Source organism: Cupressus sempervirens, chromosome 3, assembly GCF_028749045.1.
Source record: "Cupressus sempervirens isolate cs-2001-9-10 chromosome 3, ASM2874904v1, whole genome shotgun sequence".
NCBI classification, from domain to species: domain Eukaryota; kingdom Viridiplantae; phylum Streptophyta; class Pinopsida; order Cupressales; family Cupressaceae; genus Cupressus; species Cupressus sempervirens.
The window spans coordinates 488,797,167-488,815,119 of record NC_143120.1 but is presented as its reverse complement, the minus strand read 5'-3'; the positions used below and the strand labels follow the sequence as shown (position 1 = coordinate 488,815,119).

Sequence of the window (17,953 nt, the reverse complement as noted above, 5' to 3'; positions counted from 1 at the left end):
AATTTAAATGATAAAGTAACTTGAAAACATAACATAAAATGAATTTAAATTATATTTTTCAAAAAGAAAATGTCAAATTAAAAATATAACATGATATTTTTAATTCGTGTTGTTGCATCAAAAAGGTCCACTTTTTGGGCACTAATACGACCATATCTTTTGACTGACAACTCCGATTGAGCTCTAAGTTACATCAAATAGAAGGGAAAACCAAAAGCCGTGACTCGAGCAAAACCAAAGGACTAAAAACCAACAAATGCAAACTCAAAAGCAAAGAAAAGGATGGTAAACAGAAAGAAAAACAAAAAAGACATGACGAAAGTCTTCAGTAAAACAATTTGATATACAAATGGAAATTGATTGATCGATCAACAATAAGAAATTGAATATCAAATTCAAATTACAGAAATCAGAATGCGAAACTAGCTTGAAAAAGTTCTGTGTTGTTACCAGCATTTTGTGGTCACAAAATGCAGGACAACAATGTCCACATCTCCAAACATGTTGTACCATCAATGTCATTTGTGATTATTAAACGAATCCTCCATATTTCCAAGCAGCATTCTTTAATCTTGACAAGTTCATTCAAAGACCGTTGAGCCCCAAAAGATGGTCACACCTTCTTGCAAGAGTCTCTAAGCTCCAAAGGTATGTAGAAATAAATTGGTCAACCCACTCCCAATAACACCAACATTACTAGTGTGCAATCAAGAGAAAAGCATTCACAAAACCCTAGAGCTAAGCATTAGCGTTTTAATTTGTCTTGTGCAAGAGAAACAAAATGAAACAATCTATGAGTATAGACCCCTCTGCCAAATATGATAAGAAGCTTCCTCAAATCTAAACTAAACCTAAACCATAAGCTAAAGTAGCCCTAGGCACCAAACTATGGAGGAGTCATACAAATAACAATGCTACACAATATCCGCTTGGAGTTTTTTCAAAATTTCATGAATGAAAAGGTTGTTTGCCTACATTTTTGCCTTAGATATAAGCATAAATCAATATAAACAATGTGTTTCAAGCAATATTTTATAATCTTATGGATGAAGCAGCTAATCTAAACAACATCAGCACCCTTTTACTACCCAAAAACCAGCGACCAACATTTCAATGCACATAATAGTTGGAAAAAAACAACACATAGAATAAACTTGATCCATGAATTATATAGCAATGTCACTCGGGAACATGTCCCTGGCATAATTTTGACTCATTCCAAAAACACAAAAAACGCATCCCTTGTCTGTCCTAGAGTATTAATGTTTGAGTTTTGTTGATCTATTTGACTTTGACTCCCATGTGAACTCTCAATTTAAATTATTTAACACAAATGTTATGTGTTAGGGTTCTATAACGTATACAAGCATCCTGTATCCATGTTTTCATATTAATATTTACAATTTCCCTATATATTTTGAATTTTCTTTATTTTTATATAGACATCCCCTCTATCCCCTAAAATGGAAAAGCAAAAATTTGCCACAGAAACTCGAGGTAATGTAGTCATATAGATGAGTTGTATACAAAGCTACAATCTAGATAGGCAAATAACCACCATATAAAATTTGATGGTAAAGTCCATTTTCAATCCAATTGATTAATTGCAAACAAATGTTGCACAATAATTTCAAAAGCATAAGCATCGCATCCATCATCATTTATCCCTTGTGCTCAAAGCACTTATAGGTTTACAAAGAATGTTCTCATTTCAGATTTCAGAATAATAATCATATATCCCAAAATATATAATTTTAAAGCAAGCCTCTAAAAGCTACAAGTAAGAAAAAAATATGTTTAAAGCACAACTATTTAAACAACCAATAAAACAAAGCAGCTTAAGAATGGGCTTTCCTCTAATTCAGATGCATTTCTTTGATCTAAAAGTTAATGGATCCTCTAAAGAACCTAGGTGAACCATAAGACTTCAGCAATCCAACCTTGATAACTTGAAGCAGATTTCCTCTCTGAAAGGAAAGAAAATTTAGTCATAAACTCTAGGTTCTTCCCCAGCGATAATAATTTGAACACCTGCACTTGTTTTGTCTTCACCAAACATATAGAATAGACTTGTTTAAACCCTCAAGCAGCATATACTCATTATTCTACCTTGCCTTTTGTTTTGAAACAGGTCAGCCCACTAATAAGCACAATTTCATTGCATTAGCCAACTTAAAACATGAATCTTGTAATTCATATGTATTCAACAACATGGAACATTCAATCGTATGATTTGCATTATCTGTTGACATCTCAATGCCCGCAATCCCATCACTAACTCTTACATTAACGAGACAACCTTGGTATCACGCTTAAAATACTTTTCTCAAATTCTATCACCATTTAAACTTTGTTTTCACAATTTGCCAGTGTTACCCGGGTGCGCGCACCCGGGTCAAAACCCCGACGCACCCGGTACGCGTAAGCACCCGATGCGGGTGCGTCACGCACCCGAGTACCCCCACCGGGAGTTTTCTTGCTGCCGCACCGGTCAAGCACCCGGGGGGGACGCAGTGCTTGGGTGCTTCCAAGGTGCTTGGGTGCGCGGGTGCTTCCTGGGTGCTCGCGAGGTGCTTCCCGGGTGCTTCTCGAGTGCTTGCAGGGTGCTTCCTGGGTGCTCGCGAGGTGCTTCTTGGGTGCTTCCCCGGTGCTTGCAGGGTGCTTCATGGGTACTCACTTTGATATGGCTATGATACATTATTATTATTTCATTGTTTCATGCTATTCGGCTCATTGTCATCATGAGCATCTTTATGATATATGACATTCATAGAGTCATATTTGAAGAATGAATTTTGAATCTTGCATCTTGAACTAAGTTGATTTGTTAAATGGTCATTAGTAATGGTTATGAAGTTTCAAGTTTCAAGTTTGAACTTATGGTTTGTGAATCACATTTCAATTTTCTCTTTTCATTGTATTCAACTATATTTGGTATGTTAATGTTATATAATATATTGAAGTATCATTTCATAATTAGCATTTTCAATCATATATATTATATATATACTATGCAACTCCCTCCCTCCACTCCCCCTCCTCCCCTACCCCCCCAACCCCCCTCCGCTCCCCCACCGCCGCACCTCGGCCATCCCCCCGCCGTCCCCAAATTGAGGCTTTTTTTTCCCGCACCCGAAACTCGTCCCGACGTCCCCCCGCACCGCCGCACCCCCGTGCTGGGGTAACACTGCAATTTGCATGCATTTTGATGTTTTCACATCTAGTCACACAATTTTGATCTGTACGCTCACATGAAAATACCAATCACATATTTTGCATGTGTTTTATCAGCAGTGAGCTCCATTGCACACAACTAAGTGTGTTTTGGCATTTGGAACTTCTGAATCACACGATTCTGAGGTCTTTGTTACCCTAAACTCCTTTATCACACAGCTTGCAGATCCATCACTCATTTGAAAATCACTGTAGCATGGTTTGTTGAGTTCTTATACTATATTCAGCATTACAAAACACCATAATGACAAGCAATCACCTTTTCAAAGTAATTAGAAAACAAAAAGAAAAGAACAAAAGAGTTTCTCTATTCATCTAGCTACTACTTCAATAAATAAATCAGCAAAACACATCAAAATAAGGTACAGATGATGACTTTTGCAAGGGTGGAACACCAAGTAACAACTTTTTTCTCTACCTAAAAAAAAATTGTCAAGGTATAAATACCACCTGACTTGAAGAGTAGAGGACCTTCAGAATGCTCATCCTCAAGTTGTTACTACCAAAAAAGGAAAACAAAAGAGCTTTCACATAGGACTACACAATTGTTCCTCACAATTCCGCACCTTTCGTGTAGCCACATACTAGTCTGTCTACATGGGAGCACTTTAGGCACACACTAGACTATTTGCATGGTAGTGTTCTGGGATCTAAGAAACATTTTCTATTGGAGCTGCAAATATGGTATTCTCTCAAGTACCATCCAGTACATTACTAATTTACAAGATATCATCTTTCTTACTAATACCCATGTGAGCCTGCCCTCCTCTCACAATTCATGATCGATGAGACTTGTAGATCATTATGGTTCAAGTGGAATGGATTTTCTCATTTAAAATAATTTCCAAAATAGGATATCTTTGTTGGCCTTCAATTTGCATCTCAAATAAATGTGGTTCCAGATACAATGAGGCCCATTCTATTGCGATATGAAATTCTCACCAGCTTTTACCAAATATGTTGTTCACATTGCAAGATACCTATATCTTGAGCTATACCTAAAGTTTCCCACTACTCATTTGATTATATTATTCTTTTGAGTGACTTTATTGCTTGCACCTAGACCCACTAGATGCCCATGCATGAGCTCTCTGATCATGAGTTGCATCTCTAGAAAATAGGTATTAAAGAGAGTTGTTTGCAAAGAACTTCAACTAGTGGAACAACCTTGCCACAGCTTATAGGAGGTTCCTTCTCCCATCCATGTGGATCTTAAAGTTATATTCTTAACAATTTTATTGTTTCGTATTCCTATAGATTGATTTGTTTTTCTCGTGGCAATGGTGTAAATGTATTTAATTATATTCTTCCATTCTGATCTACAATCCTTGACATTTGGGATGTCCTTGTCTAATATCTACACCTTACCAACCAATGGCTCTAACCATCATCCATCCTAAGGAGACCAATAATTGTCATTCCACAATCCATTTCAATTATGAATACACTTGATTATCCTTCCAAGACTTTCCAACTTACATTCCATTCCACCACCTACTATTGCTGCATGATGAATTTCTCTCCATGTCCTTTGAGAAGCATTGCTTGACTCCTTACCCTACATAATTCATAACTCAATTCCTCCCCATCTTCGTGGTTTTCACCCTAAGAATCATTTGTTTGACAATAAGTGTAAATTCTTGCATTGATATTACAGTGCTTGAAACTCCCCTTAAGCTTCCTGACCATATTGGCATTTTCAGTTTCCATATAGAACAACAAAAATGCAGCATGTGCTTTCAACTTAATTCTCACATATTTGAATTTTTAGGGTTCCTCAATTGATACATTCAAAACATTTCTCAAGTTTGTGGTCTAGTGTATAAACTCTTCTAGATACAAGATTCCTCATTAAGTTGGAAGCTCAAACCTCAATTTTTCCTCAGCTTTCATTATGGCTCTTACAAAACTATCCTCTACATTGACTTCCTCCTTGAAGTCAATGTCAACTAGTCTATTATGGAAACACCTTCCCTCTTATCTTTGCAATTATCCGCCATCAATATTTTTCTTCTTTGCATTGTCTTTGTGATGTTGAGGCTCACTTGAACGGCTCTTAGCATGTCAATAAGGTCTATCACATGTGATGCTTGACCACCTCAATTGTTTGCTACACTTCCTCCTTTTTTCCCTACAGCCTACTTACAATTTCACCGATGCAAAAATACACTTTGACATGGAGCTCACACAACTCACACATGGGGACTATTTTCTTGCTTTGATACCAATTAACGCAAACCACTAGCAAAACAATTGAACTACCAGCTCACAGTAGTCCAAAGTTACACAATGAAAGCACAAGAAGAAAGAAAACACCCTTGATACATCATTGCAAAAGAAACACACATCCTATGGACCACTCCAAGACTGATGCAACCCAACAAACCTACACTACACAGCCCTGTTAATATAATCAAGTCATTTGCAAAGACCTTTTGCAGTACAATCTATCAGCTCTTATACATCAACCAATCTGTTCTCATCTTCAACTCTAACTATCACATCCATACACTCCTCTTGGAAGTTGATAGCCCAATAACACTAGCCACAAATGACTCTTGGTCTTCCAACAATGTGCAAATGACAAAATAGTCGTTCTTGCAATGCCACTTTATCTATATCAAAGATTTGAGAAGCCAAACACCTTAGCTTCCAGATAATATAAGCTTCACTCTGTCCGCGATTGACCTTGTGCTTCACTCTCAATCGAGCCAACTTTATACTCCACTCTCTCACCAACCATACATTTCACTCTTTGAAGGTTGTATGCTTCACTATGAGTTCCACAAGAATAGTTTCTATAAATATTTATGTAAGAGTTTTCCTTCACTTCTGAGGTTCTTTATCTTACCAATATCACAACCAATTGCCAAGGCAGTAACACCATAGATTACTCGGACTCCCAAACACAAACAACTAGAATTGCACAAGAAAAATCACAATGGACATCTCAAACCTAAACACAAAATTGAGAAAGGGAACTCTTTTTGCGTGATGCAAGATTGCTCGACCCTGTAGTGCTCCTACATTATATTTCTCTGGGTAAAGACTAAGATATTTGTCCAGTTTCGTCTGTCAAGAACAAAATCATTAGAGGAAAAGATTCATTATTGAGGTAAAATCCATTTTCATGTTGACCACTTAGTTGGGTCTTGTCTTTGTTCTGTATATATAAAACCTTGTAGATTTTCCATGCTCATCTAGGGTGTTTCTTGTGAAACTGTAATTTTGACATTTTGGTTTGTATGTCCTGGCATAATCAGAGTCGAGAAAGCCATGGCCTCCTAAAGTGGACCAGCACTAGTTCTATTCAGCCTTGGGCAATTAGGAGAAGAAGGTTCTTAGTTTTAATGGCTGAAAATAGTTTGATCAATTGAAGTTTTTGGAAGTAAACTTTTATGCTTGTGGCTCTACTGAGGGTAGACAGGCTTTACCTTTTAAGTGATCACTTATTTCATTGTAAATAGCATTCTCTGTTAATAAAATAAGTGCGAGTTCAATTTATCCAAAAAAATGGGTGGGAAGAGTGGGATGGAGAGCAAAACTAGCCATAAGTTACACATTCACAAGCCACCAGCTATATGAAAGTTTCTTATACATTTTGTAGTGTTATTATGAAAGCACACTACCTAACTCTTGTTAAACCAAGTGTTGAAACCAAAACACAGATATGAAATGACACCTCATTTCATTCTAAAATTGCACTGTCTATTAATCAAGATAGTGAAAACACAATTTACAAAACGAAAAAATCAATTTTGTGTGATGGGGGAGAGCAGAATGGTGAGCAAAAGTAGTCTCAAGTTACACATTCACAAGCCATCAGCCATATGAAAGTTATTATTTATTTTGTGTAGTTATTATACAGCCACAGTACCTTAGTCTTCCTAAACAAATTTCCAAAAGGTAACACAGAAAGGAAAAAAGGAGTAGTGCTCATACAGAACAGTTGCATCTAGGAGAAGGCGGTGACACATTTTCCTCAACATGAACTTCTTTTTTCTTGGCCTCTTCCTTTCTTATACTGGCCTGTGGAAGCAAAAGAGAATCAGGGTCAAGTTTCATTAAACCAGAGAACATTTTACCCCCTATAAACACAAGATATTTTGAAATATTGTGTTGTTAAAGTGATAAACATGCAAGGCAGAACAAAGGAAATCAAGCATTGCAAAAAAATCAATATAATATCAAGATTCCAAACAGTATGAAAGTTATGATTTGACCTTACAATAAGTTGTCTTACAGTTATCTCTTATCAGTTAGTTCATGAATATTAATTACAGAGTTATTTTCAAAATTCATTTGTTGTGGTTGAAGAATGCTGAAAATGTAATGCAGACCTGAGCATAACATAGACATATTGCTACCTTTTCCCCTATTTGCCTACTATTTTAAATTCACCACTATGGTATTGTGTTAGTCTCACATAGTGGAACCCTGGGGTTGAGATAAGAATGTGTGAATCTGAAAGATACAAGGACAGAAAGAGAAGAAGAGGGAGAGTTATCTGGATGGTTGTTGTGACCCAGTATAAAGGATGAGCATTTCTATTCTGAACAACAATATATTAAAGGTATTGCGCTAATAAGCTCAATTGAAGATGTTTCTCAGAGCTATAGGAAAGAAAACAATCCCTGTTTTAGACCATTACTGGGGAATAATTTATTGTTTAACAAAGGTTCTTGGAAATAAATTTCTGTTCCAATAACTTTTCTGAGGATTAACGAAGTTATTTTTTTCTGGGTGTCTCAAATAGAAAATCTGAGTGGCCCTGTTCAGTAGTAAGCATAAACCTCTGTTCAGTACTGGCTAGACACAAGAGGAAGTAGGTTGTTATCAGGAACCTCAAGCAATTATTTGGGATTCCTCCCCCCTGGGTGGGAATCAAGGCCGACCTCCAAGGCTAAATTTGCAAGGGCAGTTGGGCATGAGGGAGTCACTTATCGGCTCCTTGCATGTCAATTGCTGGAACGATGATGATACCTTATCGGCTCCTTGCATGTCAACTGCTGGAATGATAATGATACCTTATCGGCTCCTTGCATATCAACTACTGGAACAATAGTGATACCTTATCAGCTCCTTGCATGTCAACTGTTGGAATGATAATGATACCTTATGGTCCTTGTTAGGCCTTTTTCAGGATGTTATTGGATCTGCTGGCATCATATTGTTTACTAAGACTCATAAGGGCTCCCTTCATTCTCTTCCTAGCATCACCGAGTTCCAATGGTTCTCTGTGTTTAGAGACGAGGTCAGGGGGTCAAGGGTTTTAGTGGGGTTGCTTGTCTAGTCAAAGGCCACCTCATTTGTGTGACTTCTATTGCTTACTCTAACATCTTAGCCAGAATGTGGATCTATGTGGGGTAGTTGGGTACACATGCTAGAGATATCTTCATCACCGTTTGCTACTTTCTACCTGCCCCCTCGTCCTATGCTATACACAGTATGGAGGGGATCCATTTAGGGACTTATTCAATTGCATTGCCAAGTTTTTGACCTTGGGAGACGTGATCATTTTGGGAGAATTAATGCCCACACCAAAGACCATTAGACCCCCTCTACGACTAGGTGACAAATTCAGCTTGTACCTCGGAGTCGAATCCAGGCACCTTAGTCTTACAACACTCATCGGAGGGTAATGGGGGACCCCTCATGAGACACAGTAGTCATTTACTTCAGTTGCGTGAATCCTCAGACTTGGTGATCCTAAATGGGCTCTCTTACTTTCCTAGTTTCATCTTATTCAGGCGTAGGCACCATTGCAAGGGGGAAAATATAGTGGACTACGCCCTCTCTTACACCTTTTTCATTTCTTCCATCAGTCGCTTCATTGTCTCTTGCCTGCCCCTAGCCGATCATACCCTCCTCAGACTTACCATCATTGCCTCCCTCCCCACCTCCCTATTCCCCCCCTTCAAGTTGTCCCCACTCGCACTTCATTTTCCTTCATTAATGGAGATTGGAACACCATCCCCCACCACCTTAGACTCCTCCTCCCCAAGACCTCTTCACTAACACCAAGTGTGCTTCCACCATGTTTGATAGCTTAGCTATTGCGGTTGGGGAGTGTGTCTACTTCTCCTTCCCCCACTACACCACTTCTCTTTCCTGCAATCCCAAGCAAAAGAAATCTTGCCCTATAAACTAGTTGTTCAATGAGGACTACAAGTCCTTCAACCACTTGGTTTGTTTCACCTTCTCCACTCAATCCTCTTCATTCATCCAATTGAAGCTCTTCTACCACTACTTCCTTCGCCATAAGAAGCAATTGTTCTTCACAGTGCAATGTAGATCCCTTTGCACTTCACTCTTGCAATCATTGAAGTTCTTCTAGTGCACCCACTTTCCCCGCCACCCCCCCCCCCATCCACCCTTGATCGTAGTGCAATGGTCATGCACACCTCCACTCTCTACAATATCCCTAGGCAACACCCCACACCCACCACCCACCTTGCCTAGGCAAGACGTAGTTGATGGTCTTCAATTGCTTGAAGACCTCCCATCTACACTTCTTCCAAGGTGAGGAGATTGGGATTGTCTTTGTGTACACGTACCTTGGGGTCAGGTTCTCTGGACCTCGCTTCAACTTGAGACCTATTATGTAGCCCCATATCAACAAGGGGTTGTGCTCCCTCACTCTGATGGAGAAAGTGTTTCTAATATCACTTTCAAGACACCACGTCCAAAATGTCTCTCTTGGACTCCTTGATCAAGTCGATCATGTTATATGGCTCCATGGTTTGGGGGCCCTTCCCTTCTGGAGACAAACTGGATTTTGGTGGAGAGAGTTTAGACCGTCCTCCTCTGACGCATCATCAGGTACCATCAATCTATGCCTACCAGCATCATCTTGGTCGGGTTCAAGACACATCACCTTAGACTCAAGGCTATGTTCGATTTGGTTTGGTCTCTCCATCAGCTTTGAGGTTTTGCAAATTTGGCCAAGGGTCATCATATATATTTTTACCTGGCCTATCGCTCCTCGGAGGCGATTGCAGGGGCAGACTCCACTAGTCAGGCCCGTTGTTGGTATGCTCAAGCCTCAAGTCTTTTGGGTTCGATGGGTATTGAGATTGATTGCATCCCCTCTTCTAGTTCTCTTTGGATGCCCCCTCCCCCCATTCTCCTCCCTTCCTAGGAGGAGTTGAACAAACATGTAAAGATGGGACATCTATTGACGATATATCCTCACGACTTGGATTGACCCCCCGAGAGGGCTCTATTTGAAGATGACAATCTATGCTAAACACTATATAGATATACAGGATGGGATCATTATTCATCCTTCTTACCTTGCTCGACGTTGGACACACGCCCTTTACATCCCCCTAGGTTCTTTTAGAGTGGGCTTCCATCAGCTCTGCATCCAAATTGACCACCAGATTGAGGAGGATCACATCTACCACCTTTGTGACATGGGAGAGGTAGAGACAAAGACAACTTTTTGTTGCTCGATATATTATGAGATTAGAGGGAGGATTCTCGGTCCTTATCTTCCTTCTTCAGATACACCAACCAATGGTGTCTACCACTTTAGCTTGAAGAGGCCATGCAGCTTCAAGATCACGCCTTATAGCTTCAATTCTCGTCGAGACAAAGGCTCAAATCAGCTCATCACCTCCTTCAAACCTATCACCCTGCTAAGGGCACCAAGCAGTTATTGGACCCCTCTACTTTGAGTAATATCATGTCTGTAAGGCCTTGCAGAGGTTACACATTGCAATAGCCCTTCACTTCCAACAGTTCATAGAGAGGATCTATGGCCCCCTCTCGCCCTGGACCTTATCCTTCAATCCTAGACTACTTATAGACTCCAAGGAGTATTTAGTTCGCTACTTACTTTTTCTTTTGGTCTTCAATTGGTTTCTCTCTTTGTTCTTGCTTGTTTGTTCTTTCCCTAGGCACAATTTGGTAATCCTGTTTTTGGTTCTCTTGGTTGTATACATTCAGTCCCTTAGATCATCTTTGTGGTCTCTCATTTATATTAACTTGAATTGAATATACCTATGTTTAATATACTTGAATTGGATTATATTAACTCATGCTATAAAGATAACTATAGGTGATTTAGTAATAAGCTATATATGTGAATTGAGAAGACCATGTTATCCTAGTTATTCTTGCTAATTATGAGAATGTTGAGATGCAATAGGTTGCTTAGACACCAAACTCAGTAGTTTCCCTCGAGGCTTTATACCTCGAGCCCCTAAGCCTTTCTTGGACATGTTTACAAGGCACTCGAGGCTGCTGATCGTTATCCTATCTTGGGAATGACCGATTGGTTGGATTTACATAAGCCTCTCCCTTATTGCATTTTTTCTTCTCTTCTAAGATTTAGAATAATAACTAGTCATGTATGTTTAATTAAGAATAGAACTCTGCTATTTCTTAAATCTATTATTAAAATAGACAAACTATTCATAACAATCACAAAGATGCATAAAGCTCTAAATCTAAAAGTCTTCCTTACTTGCACAATGATATTGGTTGTGTGCAGACGATAAGAAGGTAATTCCCTTTCTTTCATTTCTTCCTATTCGTGTTGGTTGCTCTCCCCATAGTTTACTAGTCTTATACCTATTCTGGAGTCATGTTCGTTGTATTCGTGTTGTTTCAAGGAGCGATGTTTATGATTAAATCAACAACACTAGTAACAATGCACCCCGATGCATGCTCGTGTTTGTTCGTTTGCTGATGTTAATTGATGGTTCATAATTGCTAATTAACCCAAATGTATTGTTAACTTTCAACCTATGTGGATGTGTTGGGTGTGTTGTCCACATCTGCTTACCAATCGCTGATTCTACCCAACTAATTTATTAAGAATGATAATCATGTCTTCAAGCTTAATCTGAAAAGTGTGAGCCATGGAACTAACAGACACCCTAGCTCTTGAGACTAAATCGACCTCCCAACTAACATCCTGCCTAACTGCCACTAGCCCGCAATGTAGCATAAAGGAGTTAGTGGCTCTTGAATCAAACAAAATATTAACACTACTACCTCTGATCAGACTTGTGGCCTCAATGATCGTGACCTAATGCTCTGCCTAGCGGTTATCAAACGCTACAAAAACTCTATAGGATCTACCCATATCCTCCCACTATAGGCCTTGAAGTAGTCCCTCATTGATTGCTTGTTGTATGTCCATGTGGACACCCTCTTGCTATGTGTCCCATGCCACCACAAATGTGACATGGCCCACGTGTCTATATCTGTACTCCCTAAGGTCTAGACTATTATTATCCTCCAATCCTACTACATCCACTATAACCACCCCTAGAAGACTATTTAGTCCTAACTAGTTGTGCATACAGAGCTTGTGACCTTTGATCTCGTCTAGGACCCTGAGACTACCACTGCTTGGGCTTAGAGCCCAGACAACCCTAAGAAAATCTCTGCCTAGTGTCCTATTGGGACTGTTGCGGAGACTATGGAGCCTTAAAGGACCCTATCGAATGTCTTTGATTCACCTTATAAGGGGTCTCTGATGTCCTAACGATTAGGTAGAGGGGTTTCAGTTCTAAGACCGATCCTGTGTCCTGCCACAAATATTCTCTGCAACAAGTGCTCTTTCAACAACGTCTCTAAAAGTGATAGGAAAAGCTAGGCAAATTGTGCCCTGAAGAGACATATTAAGACCTTTAATAAAGCAATGTATCTGCAGCTTCTCATCCTTCATGTAATCAACATAAGGAGCTCAAGAAATCTACTCTCATGCTACATTACACTGACGCCTCTTTGTTATAGGTCATGATACTCCTCTATCTCACATTGTCTAAAGTGTTTAGATAGATATCGATCTCTTAATCTACTCCAAAATGTCTCCTGAGTGAGTGTATCTGTACTCACACCACCCATGGCCCATGTTGCTACCATCTGATAGAGGTTGACTCTCATAGAAGATAAACGGCAAGTCGCGCCTTCAAGTTGCTCCCATAGGTATGCAATCCAAAGCATCATTTTATACTTGATAGTCATGCCTCTACCCCTACACCATCAATAGCTCCCATAAATACGGGTGGATGGAGTTGTAACAACTTCATGATCTCATGCCTTGGATCTTGAGGTGCTCTCTCTACGACACATGCCACTGGGTCAAGCGGTGGCTCTAACTAGTGAACTGACTCTACCTCATGATCAGCCTAACCTTCAGCACAACTAGGTAGAGAGTTCCTACTCCTCTCTGTTAACTGTCTTATGACTCTCTAAAATGTGTTGCTCTACCTAATGATCTATGGGTGGTAACCTCTACTGAACTACCCTGATAAGATTTTGAAGGGCATCTAGAATACCTTGGTTAAGGTTTTGAGGTGGCTCAAGTGACAGTACTTGATCTCCTTAGAAAGCCTCAACCTCCTACTCTACCTCAACCTATGCTATACGAGCAATTATAGGGTCTCTCCCTTGTAGGCGACCAATTCGCGTGACAACAGGCATCCTACACAAAGGTTCAATGCTTATATGAGTTGAAACATAATGGGTTTAGTTTCCTAGTGTCGAACATGATTGTAACTTTTATTTAATTGATGAATTGATATAATTATGTATATACCTAATGATTATCATTCAATTAATAGTGAATTTAACTATGTGTAAATTATTATTTAATTTACAATAAATTTAACCAATTTTTAATTGATATACTTAATTTATATACATATCTATAATAGGCAAGGGTTGTGACAGCCCACCCCTCCTAAATTTGCTTGTCCTCAAGCAATTTAAGGTTTGTGTGTTTGAAAATTTCCGCTCCTTCCCAAGACGCGTCTTCTTCTAGCAAGCCCTTCTAATTAGATATTCCAGAATGGTCTTGTTTCTTAATTTCTTCTCCCTCATGTTGAGAACCCTTTTTGGTTCTAGGATGAGTTTCCCTTTATCATCAACCAAGGGCAATTCTTTACATGGAGTAATTTGTTGTGCAATTTTGTTGTTCTCTGGTAATTCTAATTCATACGCTACCTCCCCAATTTTCTTAGAACTTTGTAGGGTTCATAGAACCATGGCTTCAGTTTCTTTGCTCTGCTAGTTTTCATAGATTCTTGTTTGTAGGGTTGTAGCCTTAAGAAAACCCAATCCCCAACTTCAAATTCTTGATCATTTCGGTTTCGATCAGCGTAGGTCTTTTGATCCTTTTGTGCATGATGGAGATTATCTTTGAGTGCTCTCATGATGTCCATATTTTGTTGTACAAAATTTTTAGCTCCTGGTACCTAGCTTTTTGGAAGAATCAAACTTCCAAAAGAAGTGGCTTCATAGCTGTATAATGCCTTCAACAAACTCATTCCAGTTAATAAATGATGTGTAGTATTGTAACACTACTCACCAAGATATAGCCATTTCACCCATGCATTTTGTTGTCCTATAACATAATTCCTTAAATCCTTCCGTCCATTTATTAACAATTTATGTTTGTCCATCGATTTGAGGGCAATAACTTGTACTTGGTGTCAATTTAGTGCCTGCCAAATGGAAGAGTTTTTGCCGAAACGTGCTCAAAAATCTTTTATCTCTATCGCTGACAATATTTTTAGGTAATTCATGTAGCTTGAATACTTCTTTGAAGAAAACTTCAACAATTTGAGGTGCTCTATATTTGGAAGGTATGGCCATGAAGTGTGTGTACTTGCTTAATCAATCCACTACCACATATATACAGTCTTTCCCTTATACTTTGGGAAGGGCCACTATAAAATCCATGGAGATACTTTCCCATTTTTTATCGAGTATTGGCAGTGGTTGAAGTAGTTATGCATGATGTGTTTGTTTTGCTTTATTTCTTTGACATGTCATACATTCTTAAACATGCTTTAGTATGTCCTCTTTTAATCCTTTGTAGGAGTACTTTTCCCTTACTTGTTTGTAGATTTTGTAATACCCTTGATGTCCTAAAAGGGGGCTGTCATGAAATTCTTTAATGATTGTTATTTTCATTTTCGAACCTGGAGTAAGATAAGTTTTGTCCTTATATAAGATGATTCCTTTTACTACTTTATAATCTTTTGATTGTATATTTCCTTCCGCGATATCATTTGCAAGAGAATCTTTAGTATCCTCTACAATGATGGATTGTTTCCAATTTATTGTGATATTTGTTATGGTGCACAAGTAGGGTCTAGATCAGCATCAGCTATATGTCGAAGTTGTAAGCTTGTAATTTGCTTACCTGTTTCCATCAAAAATCACTAACTTCAGTGCTTATGGTTTCAATTGTGTGCAATTTCTTGAATCAACATTTCAAATCACACTCTTGATCCATCATCAAGATAGCCACAGTGAGAGCTTCAAAAGGTGAGTGATTAGTTGCAGATAAGATGAGATAAAAAGAGCAAGAGAAAATTGGGGTGCACACAAAACGAGAAGGGAGGGAAAGAAAATAACAAGAGGTGGGAATCTATTTTTTCTCTTCCTTCCCTTTACCCCTCTTGTTATTTTCTTTCCCTCCTCCCTCCTCATTTTGCGCCCACCCCATCTTACTCTTTCTCTTTTTATCTCATCTTGATCTACAACTAATCACTCACCTTCTGAAGCTCTCACTATGGTTATCCTGATGAAGGATCACTGAGTGTGATCTGAAATGTTGATTCAAAAAATTGCACACAATTGAAACCAAAAGCACTAAAGATTCATCAAATGGATTGTGGAAAACTGATATTCTTGATCATTAAGAACTATAGACTATTGTGATCTGTTTTAACCAAGAATTTTCTACAATCCAAGTATTGCCTAAAGTTTGCCAATGCATGCATAATTGGCAACATCTCCTTATCATAGATCGAATAAGATAATTAGATGGGATGGAGTTTCAAGCTTTCAAAAGCAATTGGGTGTTTATTTTGCATGAGGACTACATCGATGCCTTCTCCTGATGCATCGCATTGTAGTTCGAATGGTAGCGAAAAATTAGGAATAGCTAGTACAAGACATGTATATATGATCTTCTTGAGGCATACAAAAGCTTGTTGAGTGTGTTCATTCCATCCAAAAACTCCCTTCTTCGTCAAATTTGTAAGGGGTTCTACTAATATTGAAAATCCTTTCACAAACCTCCTGTAATAGTTGCAAAATCATACGAAGCCCCTTAACTGGGTCAACATTTGGGGCTTAGGTCATTCCTTAATAGCCTTGATCTTTTCCTCGTCAACACTTACTCCTTTCTCATTGATCTTGTGGCGTACTTATAGGATTTCTTTCAACCCAAATTCACATTTTGAAGCTTTGACCTATAGAGACTCCTCAAAAGTTTCCAATACCTCATCAATGTGCTTAAGGTGTTCCTCCCAAGTTTTACTATTTATGAGGATATCATCAAAGAATATCAATAAGAAACATTTGAGTTGCTTTCTAAAAGTATGATTCATGCAGGACTAAACTGTAGTGGGGGCATTGGTTAACCCAAAGGGTAAGACCAAAACTTGAAGTGTCCATAGTGGCATCAGAGTATTATTTTTGGAATGTTCTCTCTCATCCTTATTTGGTGATACCCGAACCTTTGGTCAATTTTTGAGAAATATTTAGCTCCATGGATTTCATTAATAAGTTCATCCACTCTAGGGATAGGGTATTGATTCTTGATCATTTTCTTATCCAAGACTCTATAATCAATGCACATTCTCATTATCTCGTCATTTTTACTAGTAACATTGATGATGCAAATGGAATGGAACTTGGTTGAATGTGACCCATCTCCAATAATTCATAATTAGTTTTCCCAATTTCTTCTTTAAGTTTTTGTAGGTGTCGGTAGGGAGTAGTAATCACTGGTTATGCTCCTTTTTCTAATTCTATAACGTGTTCAAATCCTCGTCTGGGACATACTCCTTGAGGAATGTTATTGAAAACCTTTTAGCACTTTCTTAGAATGGGTTCTATATCGATGTGAATGGCTTTCCCTTGAGGTATAGATTTGTCAAAGATTATGCACTGCGTTGCCCACTCCCCTTGATCTTTCCTTTTTTTTTAAATCCATCTTCTTGCAAGAGACTACCTTCAAGGACCCATTGAGTAGCCCTTTAATTGTTACTTCCTCCCCTTTATAATGGAAATGAATTGTCAGGTTTGGTAGATCAAACAAAAAGCATGCCAATGAGTATCCAAGGGGTACCCAATATTATGTCAGTATCTAATGGTACCATGTAAAATTTTACTTTGGTCTATTGTTCCTAGCATTTCTAATTGTAGAACCTTTCTTGTGCAGTTAACCAAAGCCCCTATTGTTGTTGCTGGAGAAAATCCCTTGAATTCTTTAGTCCCTAGTTTACTTTTTGCCAACAATGACTCACTTATAAAATTGTGAGAAGCCCCATTGTCTACTAAGGTGATAACTTTTTGTATCTTTACGCCCGTTTGGTTGCTGGAATACAACTGGAATAGGCGTTGAAAATTAGAATTCATTTTGTATTCTCTATTTGGTGCACCAAAATGGAATTGGGAATAGGAATGTATATTCCCATTTTGGCTCCAAAATGAGCCTATGTCCATTCCCAAAAAAAACTGTTATTGGAATAGCTATTCCTATTCCCATTTTGACTTTTGCTTTTGATCAAAATTTGAAGTCCACTGAAACAAATTTATCCCTGTCAAAGTTAAAACGGTGAATGTTGTTATCTCCTTTAGGCATGTAATAACACAACAAAACTGTATTGCAAAGAGGAACTTTCCGAATTCATCAATCATTGTATCCCAAATCAAAATTGTTCAAGACTATTGAACCACT

At 38.5% G+C, this 17,953-nt stretch overlaps 1 protein-coding gene across 4 annotated transcripts in view; it reads right to left on the bottom strand.

The window, feature by feature from the left end:
• Window positions 1-17,953, bottom strand: part of LOC149567301 (Galactose oxidase/kelch repeat superfamily protein) — a 228,799-nt gene that overhangs the window by 202,031 nt on the left and 8,815 nt on the right. For all 4 annotated transcript variants that reach the window (XM_089820483.1, XM_089820480.1, XM_089820481.1 and 1 more), the window contains exon 2: window positions 7,177-7,263. In XM_089820483.1, coding sequence (XP_089676609.1) covers window positions 7,177-7,263 — 87 coding nt within the window. The remainder of the gene's footprint in view (window positions 1-7,176; window positions 7,264-17,953) is intronic.